Raw genomic sequence first — 17,279 nt, 5'->3', positions numbered from 1 at the left:
TGCCTGTCTGGGTGGCTGTATGTCACGTGTGGGGGGTTGCTTGTCAGATGCCCTGGAGCTGGAGCTACAAGCTAGCAGGGGCTGCCTGTTGTGGGTGTCAGGAATCCAGCCTGAGACCTCTGGGAGAGCAATCCAGGTTCTTAACTGACTAGCCAACATCTTAAACACGATCCGCACCCAGCAGTTATTTCTCCAAAGTGTGTCATTTGCATCATATACTCAAGACAGTGTCCTTGTTGAGGGGCCTGAGTGACAACGACGGCCTAGCACAGGTGCATGTGCAGCTGCAGCGGGAAGGCGACAGCTGCTGGCTGCTCGCGCACAAGGCAGAGAAACGCCTCAACCAGAAGTGACATGTGTTTACTACATTATCTTTGCACATTTCTCTGCTGAGCTTTTCTCTGGTGACTTTGTAGTCCTTTATAAGCCTGGATATTAATTACTCATTATAAACGTTGCAAGTGGTTCCTCCAAGTGTGTTGCTCATTTCTAATTTTAGTTGTCAGATTTAGCAGTCTTTTCAGTAGAGGCATTTCATTTTGTAAAACGAATATATACATGCTGTGTCGTTTACATACATATATACACTGATGTATAGGTGTACATGCATGTGTGTATATACATATATAGACACATGTGTGTATGCACAATTTCTGATACTTTGGAGTTGTTTATGGGCAAACATTTTGCCCAGCTTTGTTAATAATTCCATGTCTACAAGGTGTCTGTAACTGACTTACCACCACTCCTATCCTTGCCTGCTGTTATACTAAATATTAATGTTTTGGCCTCTTGTGTTTGTGGCCCTGAGTTGAGGGCTCACCACACTTATTCAGTCTCCAGAGCCGTTTCTGTGTGTCTCATTCCAGGTCTCTGGTGCACTCAACACAGGGGGCTGCAGTCCTCTTGAGGCCCTGCCACACGCCCAGACAGAGGTCAAAATCAAGCCTGCTTCCTCAAGCCGGCATACCTGTACAAAGCAAAGCCAGGCTGTGCTGCCCAAAGTCCAGCCTGTTCTCAGGCCACTGTGGCCGGCCTGAGGCCTTCCCAAGCCCGGCCACCGCACGCCTGCTTCCTAATCGCCAATGACCAGACAGCCCATGAATGTTTCAGTATACCTCTTTTTTTTTTTTTTTTTCACTCTAAAAAAAGGGGGGAGGGTCGAGCACAGCAAGCTGCACACTGCACAAAGCTTCGTAGGTTTCAACAGTTCCACCGTAGCAGGCGTCATGCCGCAGTCCTCAAACACCAGTCTTTACCCTCCCCTTAAAACCCGAGATGTGGAGACCCCAAGGTAGGGCCTCCCAATGCTAAACCTCAGCAGCTCAAGGCATTAAAGAAATAAATTAGGGGGAGAGAGGCTCCTAACTGGTCTTGCCCAGGTCTGTCTCACAGACCCAGCGGTAGGGCCTCCTGCAGACGTCATCGTTCCAGCTGCCGTCGTTGGTGAGGTGGGCACAGTCCTCGCCCCCTCCGAGGCCATGGCCGTACCAGTCATCGGGCTGCCCAGGTCTCCAATTCCTGCAGACGAAAGACTTGCTGTGAGCAGTGCTCCTCCCCGAGGATCTCCAGCCTTGGGAACGCAGGCAGGAAGGCAGGCTGGGGACGCAGGCGGGAAAGCAGGGCGCCCCCCCCAGCCCCCCGCCCAGGATGGCGCAAACCGCCGCAGGCGTATACTCACTTGAAGCTTGACTCGTAGTCAGTCCCATCCACCCATTTCCAGTGCCCGTCCTGGTCAGTGAGGCCAATCCAAGTGTTTGTAGGGCCCATGTGGCGCTGGACAAATTTCTGAGGGAAGAAGCAGAGCCGGTAACCTCTCCTTTTCACCATCCGGTGTCCCGGAAGAACCCACTGGCAGCCTCACCTGCTCCTCCCAGGAGGTCACCACTACCAGGTGCGCGTTCTCCAGCCGGCAGTACTTATCAGCCTCCGCCCAGGGCTTCCCCGCGCTGGAGAACCAGTAGCAGCTGCCTTCGTACTCTATCCAGTTGACGGGGCAGCAGGTCCTTTCAGAGCCTGAGGTGGGGTGTGGAGGTGAAGGGCTGAGGTGCTACCGACTGTGGGGGGTGCTCAAGAAAGCGGGGCTGGTAACCCCGCCCCTCACCATTGCCCCGAAGTACAGCCATCTGACAGCTTAGGCTTCGCAGGTCAGACACTAACTGCTTCACGTGCAGCAGCAAGCTCGAGTGATCTGGGGCGGCAGAGGGACAGGAGGGGAGAAGAGACAAGGCGGGAAGCAAAGGAATTAGGCAAGTGTTAACCAGTCATCACAGCCTTTCCACCCCACGCCCCCAACTCCGATCTGGGCTGAGATTTGGCCCCTCCCCCATGCCCATCCCTGACCTCTCCCCTCCCTCTCTCACCCTTCACCTCGCCCCAGCCCTCACCCTCACCTTCAGTCAGATCCTGCTGCTGTTTCTCCAGCTGCGACTCCAGTAGCTTCATCTTTCTTCCCACATTGCTCCCTAGAGGAGAAACTTGCTCAGTGTCCTGACAACCCCCGCACCCCTCAGCCCCGCCCCCGGGCCCCAGACCAGGTGCCTCCTCACCCTGTGAGCTCAGGGCCTTGACCTGGTCCTCAGTGCTCACGGTGAAGTTGCTGAAATTCTGCTTTAGAGCCAGCAGGTCGCCCCGGAGGTGGGAGTCTAGGCAAGAGGTGATGCGGATATGAAAAAACAAGTTGGGCTGGAGACATGGCTCAGAGGTTAAGTGTGCTGGCTGGTATTCTGGAGGTCCTGAGTTCAAGTCCCAGCAAACACATGGTGGCTCACAACCATCTATAATGTAATCTGATGCCCTCTTCTGGCCTGCAGGTGTACATGCAGGGAGAGCACTGTATACATAATAAATAAATAAATATTTAAAAAAAGAAAAGAAAAGAAAAAACAACTTGTCTGAACCCACCCACCGCTGCGCGCGCGCACACACACACACACACACACACACACACACAGAGCCTGGCCACCCACTTTGGGATGAGATCACACAAACAACCACCAGCAACAGGAGGCCGATGGCCAAGGAGAGCAGGAGGAGGCTGGGTCCAGAGCAGAGGCGCTGCAGGAGCGACGGAGTGGGAGGCCGACCTGCAAGAGAGAGGGTTTCAAGAGTTCACCGGCCAAGACAACCTGGTGTAGACGCCGGGGTCCTAGGAAGAGCGCAAACTAAGCTCTCCCATACACTAAGAAGAACCATATAGATGAAGAAATGTGGGCAGTGGACAACCCTGTAGGGTCGCACGCATCCTAAGATGGTGAAGAAAAAGGTTATCAGGAGTGCGACGTTTTGACCTGTCCAGCACAGCAGAGGCCCTGAACCTCTGCTGCCACCTGGTGGCACGGTGGTGTCGTTACAGACGATGAACTGCGCCTAGGAAGTCACCAAAGCGTGGGAAAGGCGCATTTCTTCCTTTCTCCGTGAATCCTGTACATCTTTGGTTGCACACAGGGAGAAAAGGCGAGTCCCGTCAATCGGAATGTGGGCCTTCTCCTCCGCTTTTCCTCCCCTGTGCTCCTTCCAAGTACACTGCCCACCTAGGCTACCTCAAGAGGCCTGTATTGTTTCTGCTCACACAACAATCCCTCCTCAGAGGACAAAGAAGTGGCCGGGGAGGGGTTTGCCTTAGATACAGGGTGCTTCATCTTCCATCAGAAAGGAGAACTCTCCAAGGTCCTCAACCTTGGGCCAAGCTGATCCCCACCGCCGCCGCCACCACCGCCACCACCGCCACCACCGCCACCACCGCCACCACCACCACCTACAAACCATCAAAACTGAGGGGGGAAAGGGACCTAACTTCAGAAGGGACTGGAAGTAAACTCATCTCCAAGCCTTCAGTAGGCGCCACACCTTGGATCCACCCACCAGCCAGCGGGGAGCCAGGGAGCCAGGGGCTGAGTCAGAGGGACAGAGCCTCTGTGCGGGAGCACCCTCACCTCTCCGCAGTTGGTGATGGTCGCTCTCGTCATTGTCCAGGTGCTGGAAATCTTGATAATCCTTTGTCATAATAGCGCCGCGGTTGGGCCTAGGACAGCCAAGCTTAGAGCCGAAGCCAGGGCTAACGGACCCAGAGCTGGGAGAAGTCCAATGCCCGCTTACATCCGACAGGGTGAACACGCTTCCTTCTTCCCCAATCTGCTCCCAAGCCCAACATCCAAAATCTATCCTCTAGCCGGGCACGGTGGTGCATGCTTTTAATCCCAGCACTCAGGAAGCAGGGGCAGGTGGATCTCTGTGGGTTCAAGACCAGCCTGATCTACATAGTGAGTTTCAGGCCAGCCAAGGCTACATCCTGTCTAAGAAAAATCTATTCTCTCCCATTTACACAGTGTGTGTGTGTGTGTGTGTGTGTGTGTGTGTGTTTGTGTGTGTCTGTATCGCATGTGCAGGACCCCTCCACCCACTCTTTCCTGGCTGCCACCCATCCATTCTCCCACCCCCACTCCCACCGCCACCCCCCCGCCTCAGTTTACTTACTGAAAGTCCCTCAGCACCACACAGAGCCCAGGCTAAGGAGGGGGCTGAAGTCTAAAGAATCAGGTGGATTCCTGAGCATGTGAGGGGAGAGGACAGGGTCCACCCAGGGGCCCTGTGTATCTGAGCTTGCTGAACCTGGCATCATCAATGCCAGGACTTTGGACGGTAAACAGAGGTGGAAATAGATTTGGAACTAGGGCAGGGTGGGGGGGTGGGGGTGGGGGGGTGGGGGTGGGGGGGTGGGGGGTTTTGGGGGGGGGGGGGGGGGGGTTTTGGGGGGGGGGGGTGGGGGGGGTTTGGGGGGGTGGGGGGGGGGGGGTTGGGGGGGTGGTGGCACTTGATGTGGAAAGAAAGCATGGATGGGTTCTATTCTATGTCTCAGAAAAGAGGGGTCTACACACACGCGTGCGTGCGCACACACATGCATACACACACACAGGCATGCACACACACATGCATGCACGTGCATACACACACACGCATACACGCACGCACAGGCATACACACACACATATGCATGCGTGTGCATGCACGCACACACACACACACACACACACACACGCGCGCGCACACACCCATGTATGCCGACACTTCAATAATCTTTACCTGTTCGTGAGGAAGACAGGCCTAAAAGGCTAGGGTGCAGTTTGCTGTTTCCCCTCAGAGCCCCTCCCCCTTTCCGTTCTGAATTTCCCAGAATTGTCCATATCGCCAAATATCCCTGACGAGGATCAGAGGCACCAGCTGTTTCCCTGCTCTTGCCCAATCCTGACCTCTGACCTTGGCATTATAGCTGCAAAGCTGTGGATTCCTGGGGGCTCAGCTCAAGGCTCCTCAGCCCCAGCCTGACCCGCTCACTGCCCTGCACACCTCCAAGCACAAGGAGGCAGCATAAGGAACTTTTCTCCCACGGAATTTGAGCCCTGGGCCTTCAAACCCTTCTCATCCTCACCCCAGCGAACAGCCCGTTCTGCAAACAGGAAAGCCCTGTATGCTGCCTTCAGTGCCTCACCCAGAACAGGGTCCTTAGCTGGTCCCAACACCAGGTCCTCAAGTCCCCAGAGATGCTTAAACATGGCCCCTGTAGTCCTGAGGGCTTCAGAGAGGACTGTCAGAATTCAGCTTCCAGCTTGGAAAGCGAGCAGTATTAAATACAGACCTCTTGTTAGGCTGCAAAGTGAAAACCAGACCCCGGCTGTGGCTGTCCAAAGCCTATGCGCTGTTCAGGAAGGCATCACTTACATAAAGGCAGCGCTCTGTGTGTCCTTGTTTGTCTGTGTCCTAAAAATCCTCATGTTTTTACATGGACTGGGCTTGCTGCCAGCGATTTTGGTGAAAATTGGGCCATTAATTTAACACTCTCTGATTTTTTTTTTTTTTTTTTTTTTTTTTTTTTGCCACTTAGTTTATTCTGGCAAACAAAACAGACGCAGATCCATTGTGAATGGCAGTTACACTCCTGGAGGTAGCAGCTGGCAAGGAGCAAGGTGGAGGTAGGGGCGAGGGAGCACCTAGTCTCTAGGTCTCTGAATGCCAGCGATGCCTTGGCATTAGCTTGCAAAACTGCAAAACGCCATAAACTCAGGAGTTTTCCATCTTTCCACTTGTACATTGTTCTGGAAGAAAGCATCTTGAAAACTGATTTGTACCCTAGAGCCATTGCCTAAGCTCATGGATAAGAGTGCATTGGACTAGTGGTGAGTGTGCATGCATGTGTGTGCATGCACACATTTAAATAAGTGTAAGTGTGGATTGTGGGTGTGTGGGTGGCTTTTCATCCCTTGTCAATAGACTTCTACCTAGGGGGATACGTTTTATCCTGTGTGTACAACAGGCCCATCCCACTGGACATCTATATTAGTCACATATACAGAATAATTACTCCAAAACTTAGCAACTTAAGCAATGAACACAGATCATCCCACCGTGCGGCTGACTCAGAATCTCTCAGTCAGCGCTGCGTTTGTGAAGACAAAGCTAAGGCTGGGAAACCAACTGCCAACGTGACTCGCCACACGACAGGCAAACTACTGCTGGTTGCTGCTTGAAGTTCTCTGTCCCTCAACACACAGGCTCCTCCATGAGGGTGTCCTCATGACATGACTGCTGGCCTAGCCTCAGAATAGCATCTCTGCACTGTCCTCTGGTCCCCCAGGGCAGCCATCCCATCATCTCTGCACTGTCCTGTGGTCCCCCAGGGCAGCCATCCCATCATCTCTGCACTGTCCTCTGGTCTCCCAGGGCAGCCATCCCATCATCTCTGCCCTGTCCTCTGGTCTCCCAGGGCAGCCATCCCATCATCTCTGCACTGTCCTCTGGTCCCCCAGGGCAGCCATCCCATCATCTCTGCACTGTCCTCTGGTCCCCCAGGGCAGCCATCCCATCATCTCTGCCCTGTCCTCTGGTCTCCCAGGGCAGCCATCCCATCATCTCTGCACTGTCCTCTGGTCCCCCAGGGCAGCCATCCCATCATCTCTGCACTGTCCTCTGGTCCCCCAGGGCAGCCATCCCATCATCTCTGCACTGTCCTGTGGTCTCCCGGGGCAGCCATCCCATCATCTCTGCACTGTCCTCTGGTCCCCCAGGGCAGCCATCCCATCATCTCTGCACTGTCCTGTGGTCTCCCGGGGCAGCCATCCCATCATCTCTGCACTATCCTGTGGTCTCCCGGGGCAGCCATCCCATCATCTCTGCACTGTCCTGTGGTCTCCCGGGGCAGCCATCCATCATCTCTGCACTGTCCTGTGGTCTCCCGGGGCAGCCATCCCATCATCTCTGCACTGTCCTCTGGTCTCCGGGGCAGCCATCCCATCATCTCTGCACTGTCCTCTGGTCCCCCGGGGCAGCCATCCCATCATCTCTGCACTGTCCTGTGGTCTCCCGGGGCAGCCATCCCATCATCTCTGCACTGTCCTGTGGTCTCCCGGGGCAGCCATCCCATCATCTCTGCACTGTCCTCTGGTCTCCCAGGGCAGCCATCCCATCATCTCTGCACTGTCCTGTGGTCTCCCAGGGCAGCCATCCCATCATCTCTGCACTGTCCTGTGGTCTCCCGGGGCAGCCATCCCATCTTCTCTGCCCTGTCCTGTGGTCTCCCAGGGCAACCATTCCATCATCTCTACACTGTCCTCTGGTTTCCCAGGGCAACCCTCCTCACTGTGGAACAGAACTACATACAAAAACTACACACAAGTCCCAGGAGGCCAGAATCCCTGGAACCATTGAAAGACAAGGAACACATCCCAGGAAAACACGCACTCAAAGATGTCTTACCGGTAGCACTGCGTGACAAATGCATTTAAGGGCTGAGTGGCTATACCATGGGGCATGAAGAGTTGCAAGTTGGCCTGGAAATGTCTCTTGGTGGTAGAGAGTTTCCTTAACATGCCCAAAACCTTGGGTCCAAGCCTCAGGACTGCATGAAAGGAAAGGGAAGGAGTGCAGGCAAGATTGTGGTAAGGCCACACATACCTAGGGCGTGCAGCGGCCTGGCCTCCATGTGGACACAGGGTCAGAGGGGCTAAGTGGCCCAGAGGCAGTGAGATCGGTAAGGAGTGTGCCTTGAAGAGGTATATCTTATCGTGGGAGTCTGTCTCCACCTCTGCCCCCCAAGGCTGCTATACAGTGGTAAGCAGCCTTCTCTGCCACACCCTCTACCCGGCCATGATGTTCAGCCTCGCCACAGGCCCAGAGTAACGGAGCCAGCCAACCACAGTCTAAGCCAAAGAAATATTTCCTCCTTTAAGTTGTTTTCTCAGGAATTTTTTTTTTTTTTCAGCAGCAACATAGATGACATCCCTTACCAGGGGAAAGCAAAGAATGGGGCTGCCAGCTCAGAGCTGAAAGTGACCAAGCAGAAAGAGAGAAATGAGTCTCCTTTGGGGGAAACCAGGCTGCGAGAGGCCTGGACAGCTACAAGGCTGAGAAGGGGCTGGCCATGATGAGTGTGGGGGCGCTAAGGATGAGCAAGGGGTACAAAGGATTGGAGGGCCCCAGAGAGGATGTGGGAGAAGCCTGTTCTCTGACAATTCTGGGCTCCTCTGAAAAGTTGGAGTAATGCTCATCTCAAGGATTTGAGTCAGCTGTACTTTGTTCTGGGCAGGCCCATACCGAGTGCTGTGTGCCTGCTGCCTCCTATATTCCCACCAGCAGCCCAGCAAGACTTGGATTGTGTCTTGGTTACTTTTCTCTTGCAGTGAAGCGACATCACCAAGGCAACTTTTTTTTTAAAGATTTATTTATTTATTGTAAATACAATGTTCTGCCTGCATGTACACCTGCATGCCAGAAGAGGGCACCAGATCTCATTATAGATGGTTGTGAGCTACCATGTGGTTGCTGGGAATTGAACCCAGGACCTCTGAAGAGCAGCCAGTGCTCTTAACCTCTGAGCCATCTCTCCAGGCCCCAGGCAACTTATTTTAAAAAAATAAATAAATAAAATGAAGCATTTAATTAGGGACTTGCTTATAGTTTCTGAGAATGAGTCCATGACCAACATGGCTGGGAATATGGCAGCAGGCAGACAGACATGGTGCTTGAGCAGCAGCTGGGAGCTCACATCTGACCCACAAGCAGGGGACAGAGAGCGCAAGACTGGGTGGGCATTTTAGTCTTCAAAGCTATCCCTGGTGGCACACCTCCCCTAACAAGATTACACCTCTTAACTCTTCCACAAACTAAAGATGAAGTGTTCAAATATATGAGCCTATGGGGGCTATTCTTTTTTTTTTTTTTTAAGATTTATTTATTACATATACAGTGTTCTGCTTGCATGTACACCTGCACACCAGAAGAGGGCACCAGATCTCATTGTAGATGGTTGTGAGCCACCATGTGGTTGCTGGGAATTGAACTGAGGACCTCTGTAAGAGCAGACAGTGCTCTTAACCGCTGAGCCATCTCTCCAGCCCATGGGGGCTATTCTTATTCAAACCACCACAGGTTAGGACTCTTATGTCAAAACTGGGCGTGGTGGCGTAGTCCTATAATCCCAGCACTCGCGGGGCAGAGGTAGGTGGATTTCTGTGAGTTCGAGGCCAGCCTGGTCTACAAAACAAGTCCATGACAGCCGGGGCTACACAGAGAAGTCCTGTTCTGAAACAAACAAACAAACAAACAAACAAACAAACAAAAGCTAGAGCTGGAGAGATGGCTCAGAGTTATAAGAGCACCGCCTGCTCTTCCAGAATTCCTGAGTTCAATCCCCAGCAACCACATGGTGGCTCACAACCATCTGTAATGAGATCTGATGCCCTCTTCTGGCCTGCAAGTGTACATGCAGGCAGAAAACTGTATACATAATGAAAAAATTTTTTAAAAAGAAAGAACCAAAAACAGAAGAAGAGGAGGAGGAGGAGGAGGAACTCTCAATGCCAAGGAAAGAGGGAGTTAGGATCCAGGTAGCAAAGAGCAAGGCTCTGCTCACTACAGAGTGCAAAGTTGGGGTCCTGAAGATACCTGAGTCCTGAGCTGCTTCCCAAACTCATGTATGACCTTGGCCTTGCCCCAGACTTAGAGGATGGAAACTGCATGCCAAGCCACTCGGCACCCTTGACCTCCAGCATCTGGCCCCAGAAGATCTCAGGATGAGGGGACCCAGCACTGAATTCCTGTGAACCCCATAGCTAGGAAGTGCTGAGCTGAAGCCAGAGAGATTATCCAAACAATGATGGCATGAAGCTGGGAAGACAGGGACAGCCAGGGCAAGGAGACGGGCCTACTACACCAAGGGTCCTCGGGCCTTCGGCGTCCCAATGCCATAGGTGACGGGCTACTAAGTCATGGTTAGGACGCATAAGCTATGGAGTCCAGCAGGGCCCCTCTCCCTCCTGTTTAGCACCTCCCTATTGTTTTTAAAATTATCTGTATTATCAGTATCATCAGTAGGCCTGGCTAGCAATCAATTAAAACACAGACACTTGTTATGTTTTAAAATAACCTTAGTTAACCTGGGGCAGGGCAGATATCAATCCCCTAAACTACCTCCCATAATAGGGCAGGCATGGGAATCCCTGTCTCAATCCCATGGCATCTGTTTTAAATAACTTCTATCAAGTTACTTTCCATCCATAATCTCAAATACTTGTCAATGCTTTTTATCTGGGCTGGATTTTTTATCTATGTCAGCCATGTGGTTTTTTTCCATCTAACCTATGGCGGCCTTCCTCTCCTCTCTTCGCCTCAGGTCTCTCTCCTTTCTCCTTCTGGCTGTCTCTCTTCTTCCCAGAATTCCTCTCTCTCTAAGCCCCACCTATCTCCTTTGCCCTGCCCAGGTGGGACGGCTTTTTATTAAGCAAAAGGTTGGGTCACACAAACAGCCAGGAGTAATTAGCATCAAAATACATCAAACCATCCCCCAACACCTCCCCAATTTTACTCTTTCCAACCCACACACACCCCAAGTTTGCAGCCTTAGAGCAATTGGGGTTCTGTGGCCCAAGTCTTCCTGTCTCTTTCCTTTCAGAGGGCGACGATTAAAAACCACATTTTGAAATACTGAATGCTACGGAGCTTATGTAATTTTCAGTTTTATGCACTCAGTGAAGAGACCCAGAGCAAGCACAGTCCTTGTGACCACTTCCTACTGTGCACCACATCCAAGGCTAAAGACTTTTTGTCCCATTTATTACTCTATGAACCCAGCAAGGTAGGCAGTTACTGCAGCCATGTTACAGGAGGGAAACAGCCCGAGGGGTTAAGCTTCTTGGCCAAAGTGTCAATGACACCACAGTATCCTCTCATGTCAATGTGGGCAACTGCCTCTAAGCTCTCTAGCGCCCCCTACTGTCTGTTCCCTACTGGTACCAAAATAGAATCCTGCCACCCTCAAAGCTTCTTTTTGTTTATTGTTGGTTTTGGTTTGTTTTGGGGTTTTTGTTGTTGGGTTTTTTGTTTGGTTGGTCGGTTTTGTTTTGTTTTGTTTTGTTTTTCTTCGAGACAGAGTTTCTCTGTGTAGCCTTGGCTGTTCTGGACTCACTTTGTAGACCAAGCTGGCCTCGAACTCACCTGCCTCTGCCTCCTGAGTGCTGGGATTAAAGGCGTGCGCCACCACGCCCGGCCATTTTTGTTTTCTTAACATGTCTTTAGTTATTGTGTGGATGTGAGCATGCAGAGGTCAGAAGACAACTTCTTTCCTTTCGCCATAAGGGTCCCCTATGAGGAACTGAACTCATGTCATCAGGCTTGGCGGCAAGCACCTTTTCCCTCTGAACCCTATCTCCAGTCCCTTTAACAGCTTTCCACAGCACTAGAACGCCATGGGGCTGGAAGCCATGTAAAATCCTAGGAGCTGGATCCTGCTTACTTCTCTCCCCACTGCTATACCCCGGGGGCCCCCTCCACCTTCCACTCTGCTCTTCTTGGCACACTCCTCCACCTGTCTCTGTAGCCATTTGTGCCTCAGCACAGGATTGCTCCAAGGGAGCCCACACGCATAAACTAGCCCTAGACAGGTGTCCAGCAGGCACTTTATTTGCTTAATCACATTCATGAGGATTTGATGAAAGACATAAAGAGGGTAAGGAAAGAGAAGCCAGGATTTGAATCCAAGTGACTTTGGAAGACCAGGCTCTTCTCTGCCTTCTGGGGCTGGGAGATGCCTCAATGGTTAATAACACTGGCTGCTCTTACAGAGGACCTGGGTTTGACTCACAGGACCCATATGGTGGCTCACAACCATCCATAACTCCAGTCCCAGGGACCCGACACCCTCTTCTGGCCTCTGAGGACACCTGGCACACACATGGTACACAGACACAAATGCAGGGAAAGCACCCATACACATAGCTTTTTAAAAATTTTTATTTTACTGTGTGTATGAATTTGTTTGCCTGCATGAATGCATGTGTACCGTGTGTGTGTCTGCTGGATCTCCCGGATCTATGATTGCAGATGGTTGTGAGCTGCCCTATGGATGCTGGGAATTGAACCTGGGCCCTCTGCAAGAGCAACAAATGCTCTAAACCTCTGAGCCATCTCTCCAACCCCACACATAAAAATTTTAAATTAAGACATTTCCAATCTGATGCCAAGAATGGTGGTGCACGCCTTTAATCCTGCACTTGGGAGACAGGGGCAGGTGGATCTGAGTTCGAGGCCAGCCTGGTCTACATAATGGGTATCAGGGACAGCCAGAGAGCTACATAAAAACCCTGGCTCAAAATAAAAAAAAAAATGCCCAGGCTGGAGAGGCTGGAGAGATAGCTCTGTGGTTAAGAGCACTGACTGCTCTTCTAGAACTTGGGTTCAATTCCCAGCACCCACATGGCAGCTCACAACTGTTGGAAGAAGGTCCAACTGTGTTTTCAAGTGCTGACTTCAGTGCCTTAACATGTGGTCACTGCCCTGCCATAGCATTGTTATGAATGCTGAACTATCTCCTGTAACCATGTGATGATAAGAAATGTTCCCCAGTTATCCCTGGTTGAAGGAGAGATAAACCTGTTTTTTATGATCCCAAGTGCGGGATTGGAACAGTCTTGTGAGAGAACAGGTGAGGTTAATCTACTAGAAGACCGACCACCTCGTGTGGGAACTTGATTGTTGCCAGCTGAAGAAAACCCATGAACAGACGCTGGAAGGAGATATAGAAATGAGTCCAGAACTAGAGGCAGGGCTCTTGGGAGACTTCAGATAGTTTTGGCTGTTCACCGCTGCACTTCAGATGCTCCTAGAGAGAACCACTCGAGGGACGGCTTCGGGGCTCTGGGCTCCTGCTGAGGTTCCGGGTTCTGGTTACTCCAGGTTCCAGCAGAAGAAATCCTGCTGATTATGCCAGGAGAATCGCTCCTCAGAGCTGATATCATTACGGTTTTGTTCTTGTATTCTTTAATCCTCTTTTCCTATTGTTTTGGTTAGTCGGGTTATAAGTGACGTATGCTCGGTTAATAAGTTGTAATAAAATTATTATTGGTTAAGAAAAAATGAGCCTACACCCGATTGCCTAAATTAAGATGCTAAAGCCTATGACTGGGTAGAAGAGAGAAAGGCGGAGTTCTAGATTCCCCAGGCTTGGGTTCGAGAGGTGAGAGGAGAGAGAGAGAAAGCAGCAGAGCAACAGGAGGGGAAAGAAGGAGAGGGGGGAGGGGAGGGAGAGAGAGAGAGAGGAGTTGCCTTAAGGCAAGTTGGCGTTGAGCACATGGCTTAAGGACAGACTGATGGCTACCCCTGGAGTCATCAGATTGGAAAGTGATAGGTTTTCATAGGGGGGCGGTTAAAGGTACTAGCATTAAAGTAGCTCAGAATCTGCCCAAAGTGGTGCTTACAACTTAATAATAAATCACAGTCTCGAGCCAGGCAGTGGTGGCACATGCCTTTAATCCCTGCACTCAGGAGAGAGGCAGGTAGATCTCTGTGAGTTCGATGCCAGCCTGGTCTACAAAGCAAGTCCAGGACAGCCAAGGCTACACAGAGAAAGCCTGTCTCAAAAAACCAAAAATAAATAAATAAATAAATAACAGTCTCTCTGTCAGTCATTGGTGAACTAACTGGTTAAACAAAACTGTTGCTGTGCCGGGCCTGGTGGCACAGCACTCAGGAGGCAGAGGCAGGTAGATCGCTGTGAGTTTGAGGCCAGCCTGGTTTACAAAGCAAGTCCAAGACAGCCAGAACTACAAGAGAAACCCTTTTTTTTTTTTTTCGGGGGCGGGGGGAGGCAGGGGGAGAAAGAAAAAAAAAGAGAAAAGTGTTGCCATAATAATTTACTGCATTGTTTAATATAGAAAGAATAATTTGTCTTTCTACAACACACAACTGTCTATATCCAGTTCCAGAGGATCCAACACCCTCACACACACATACATGCAGGCAAAAAACACCAATGCGCATGAAATAAAAATAAATTAAAACATTAAAATTCCTTTTTCAATTTGCCTCAGGGGACCAGAGGAGCTGAGGACATAGTTCAATAAAACAGTGTTTGCCCGGCCTGTGGCCCTCAGTTTGAACCACAATGCAAGGTGGCAAGGGCGCCAAAAACTTGTTCTCTGTGGACTTCGCACTGCTAACCACGCCTCACACCGCTAACCACGCCTTCACACTGCTAACCACGCCTCACACTGCTAACCACACCTCACACTGCTAACCACACCTCACACTGCTAACCACGCCTTCACAGCGCTAACCACGCCTTCACAGCGCTAACCACGCCTTCACACCGCTAACCACGCCTTCACACTGCTAACCGTGCCTTCCCAGATGTGTAGAATGGGGGAACTTTTTTAATCCTGTGAATTTCTAGACGTGCAAATTTGTCAGGGACACAGATTGCTCACATCACTTAAAAATAACAGAAGACAAAAATGACGGTGGATGCTTGTAACCCCAACACTTGGGAGGTGGAGGCAGAAGGATCAAGAGGTCAGGGTCATCCGTGCCTGTGCCTCAAATTTGAGGCCAGGCTGGGAACCCCCGAGACCTTTTCCCTCAAAATTATAAAGCAAAACAGTAGCCAGTGAGACAGCTCAGCAAGTACAGATGCTTGCCCAAGGCTGAAAACCTGAGTTTGATCCTTGGAAACGCACACAATGGAAGGAAAACACTTACTCCCTCCAGGTTGGCCTCTGAACCCCACACATGCACCACACACTTGTCTCTCCTCTCTCTCTCATCTATCTATCTATCTATCTATCTATCTATCTATCTATCTATCTCTCAAAATCAATTGGAAAAGAAAAAAGAAACCCACTAGGAGCTGAGGGGGTGGCTGGTTGGTTGACAGCACTTACTGCTCTTCCAAGAACCCAGGTTTGGTTCCCACCACCCACAGCTCCCAAGCACCCACAACTCTAGATCCAGGGCACCCAACATTCTCTTCTGGTGTCCTGGGTCATCCACAGGCATGTGACATCCACTCCCATAGACACACACACGGATGGATTTAACTTTTTTTTTTTTTTTTTAATTAAAAGCGGTAATAATAATGCAAAAACTGAGCCTGGTGTGGTGGTGCATGTTTGTAATCCCAGCCCTCGGCAGCCTGGGAAACTTCCTAACAAAATGAAACAGAACAAACATACAAAACAACAACTACAAAAACAAAAAAACTGGGAAATCTAGGTAAAAACTCTCCTTAATTCCTTGGCCCTAAAACCATTGCTTTAGCACACCTTCCCCAGCTCCAGAATCCTCCTGTGGGCGAGTGACAGGGAATATCAGGGTAGCCTCACCAGGCTGTGAAAATGACCTGAGAGGCGCCCTCTGTCCACCCACCACAATGCCAGGACCACTGGAGCTCCCCTGCCATGCAGACCCTGGGTCCTACACTCTGAGACTTGGAAACCTGAGTCTTGTGGATCAGGATGCTGCGTGGGTAATTCCACTGGGCAACCCAGGGTCACAGACTCATGGAACTGTGCTCCTGTGACCTCTGCCTCGATGCCAGATGCCTTCCCCTGAATCATTTCTACGTTGGACTTTCTGCATCCAGCTCTCATCTTTGCTCAGGGGGTGGCTACAGAAACTGCCCTTTTGCAGCTGTTGAGGATTTAGCAACTCGCAGGGCCCCCCACCTCAGCCTTCTCCCGACAATCAGACAGACATGGGGATGGTATCGCAGCTGGTGCCAGCAAATGGCTGGTCTGTCCTGGTGAGGGATGACCACGGCTCACCTTCGTATCCCCAACTTTTATATCTGGGGTCACATTTCTGCTTTCTGACCCACAGTATTTGCCAAGGCTCCTCAAATCTTTTCCTGCAAGATGGGGCACAAATATATCCAACAATAACTATCCATACAGCAAACTCCGGTAAAGACTCTGTCCACAGTGAGCAGAGGCGGCTCATGCCTTTCATCCCAGCACCGGAGAAGCAGAGGCAGGCAGATTTCTGAGTGCAAGGCCAGCCTGGTCTACAGAGTGAGTTCCAGGACAGCCAGAGTTACATGGACAAACTGTCTCAAAAAAAAAAATAAAATAAAATAAAATTCTGTCTACAACCCCATGAGTTTAAGAATGTTTCCCCTACCCAGCCCTATATTTAACAGGTTAGCCTGGAGCTTTATCAACTCTAAAACAATGCAAGAAATATACATTTGGTAGAAGCTACCTTTGTTGTTTTTGTTGCACTCTGTTTGTCTTTCATGGTAGCTTCATCCTGAACCCTCATAGCCTGGGTTAACCCTCATAGCCTGGGTTAACCCTCAATTCCCACTTCTCTTGCTTGGGCTTCCCAAGTAATGGGATTACAGCGTAAGCCTCCATAATTGAGTTTTTTAATCTTTTTATGGGCTAGTAATGAACTGGGTGACTCTCGATGCTGGGAGGCAGTAGGGCACTTCGGCTTCCAGGCTGTCCTCATGAGCCATTCAGTCCCTTGTAACACAACAGGCTTTGCCCAACCACGGACCAATGCTCTGAGCCCGTTAAGACGGAGGAAACCGAGTCCTAATGGTCAACAAGTTTAGTATATTGAATTTGTACATTCTGTGCAGTTTTGTACATAGGTCATTTCAACCCACTGTAAGTCGAGGATTTCTGTATCTTCCCTTAGGAGCAAATGCGCTGCCAACAGCTAGGAGCAGTCAGGGCTAGACCAAGCTCACAGGAGTTAATGGCAAGGTGGCCAGGGACTAGCACGGCTCTAGCTCTCCGCTGCCTCGCTTTGATAACTCCTTCCCAGGACCCCTTTAGGTATTCTGTTCTCTGTGAGGTAAGGAAAGGCCTGAAGTTCTCAGACCCACCCGTCCCAGGGCCCCACCTGTGTCTCTCCACTTCCCTCCCTCACCCCAAAGAACCAGGCCACACACTGGGTTTCAAGTATCTGTCTCTTCCTTTCACTCTCTCAAAAGAAAATATAAATAAATA

At 50.8% G+C, this 17,279-nt stretch overlaps 1 protein-coding gene across 1 annotated transcript; it reads right to left on the bottom strand.

The window, feature by feature from the left end:
* Positions 1 to 1,233: 1,233 nt before the first annotated feature.
* Positions 1,234 to 4,602, bottom strand: LOC127208515 (asialoglycoprotein receptor 1-like). The gene is made up of 9 exons (XM_051168001.1): positions 4,477 to 4,602; positions 3,936 to 4,024; positions 2,970 to 3,086; positions 2,550 to 2,645; positions 2,394 to 2,465; positions 2,105 to 2,191; positions 1,865 to 2,016; positions 1,682 to 1,788; positions 1,234 to 1,521 (listed from the first exon to the last, which is right to left on the bottom strand). Exons 2-9 carry the CDS (start codon positions 4,003 to 4,005, stop codon positions 1,365 to 1,367), a joined length of 858 nt encoding a protein of 285 aa, XP_051023958.1. The 5' UTR covers positions 4,006 to 4,024; positions 4,477 to 4,602; the 3' UTR covers positions 1,234 to 1,364.
* Positions 4,603 to 17,279: the final 12,677 nt, after the last annotated feature.

The sequence above is a fragment of the Acomys russatus genome, chromosome 25 (assembly GCF_903995435.1).
Source record: "Acomys russatus chromosome 25, mAcoRus1.1, whole genome shotgun sequence".
NCBI classification, from domain to species: Eukaryota; Metazoa; Chordata; class Mammalia; order Rodentia; family Muridae; genus Acomys; species Acomys russatus.
Note: the sequence above shows the minus strand (reverse complement) of the source record. Positions and strands in the feature narration are given on the sequence as shown.

Bases quoted from the DNA above. Each gene is read 5' to 3' on its own strand.
- LOC127208515 (XM_051168001.1), bottom strand. From the start codon at position 4,005: ATGACAAAGGATTATCAAGATTTCCAGCACCTGGACAATGACGAGAGC. The intron at 2,646-2,969 runs GTGGGTGGCCAG...CCTCTTGCCTAG, and splicing joins TTGTGTGATCTCATCCCAAA to ACTCCCACCTCCGGGGCGAC. The intron at 1,789-1,864 runs GTGAGGCTGCCA...TTCTTCCCTCAG, and splicing joins TGACCTCCTGGGAGGAGCAG to AAATTTGTCCAGCGCCACAT.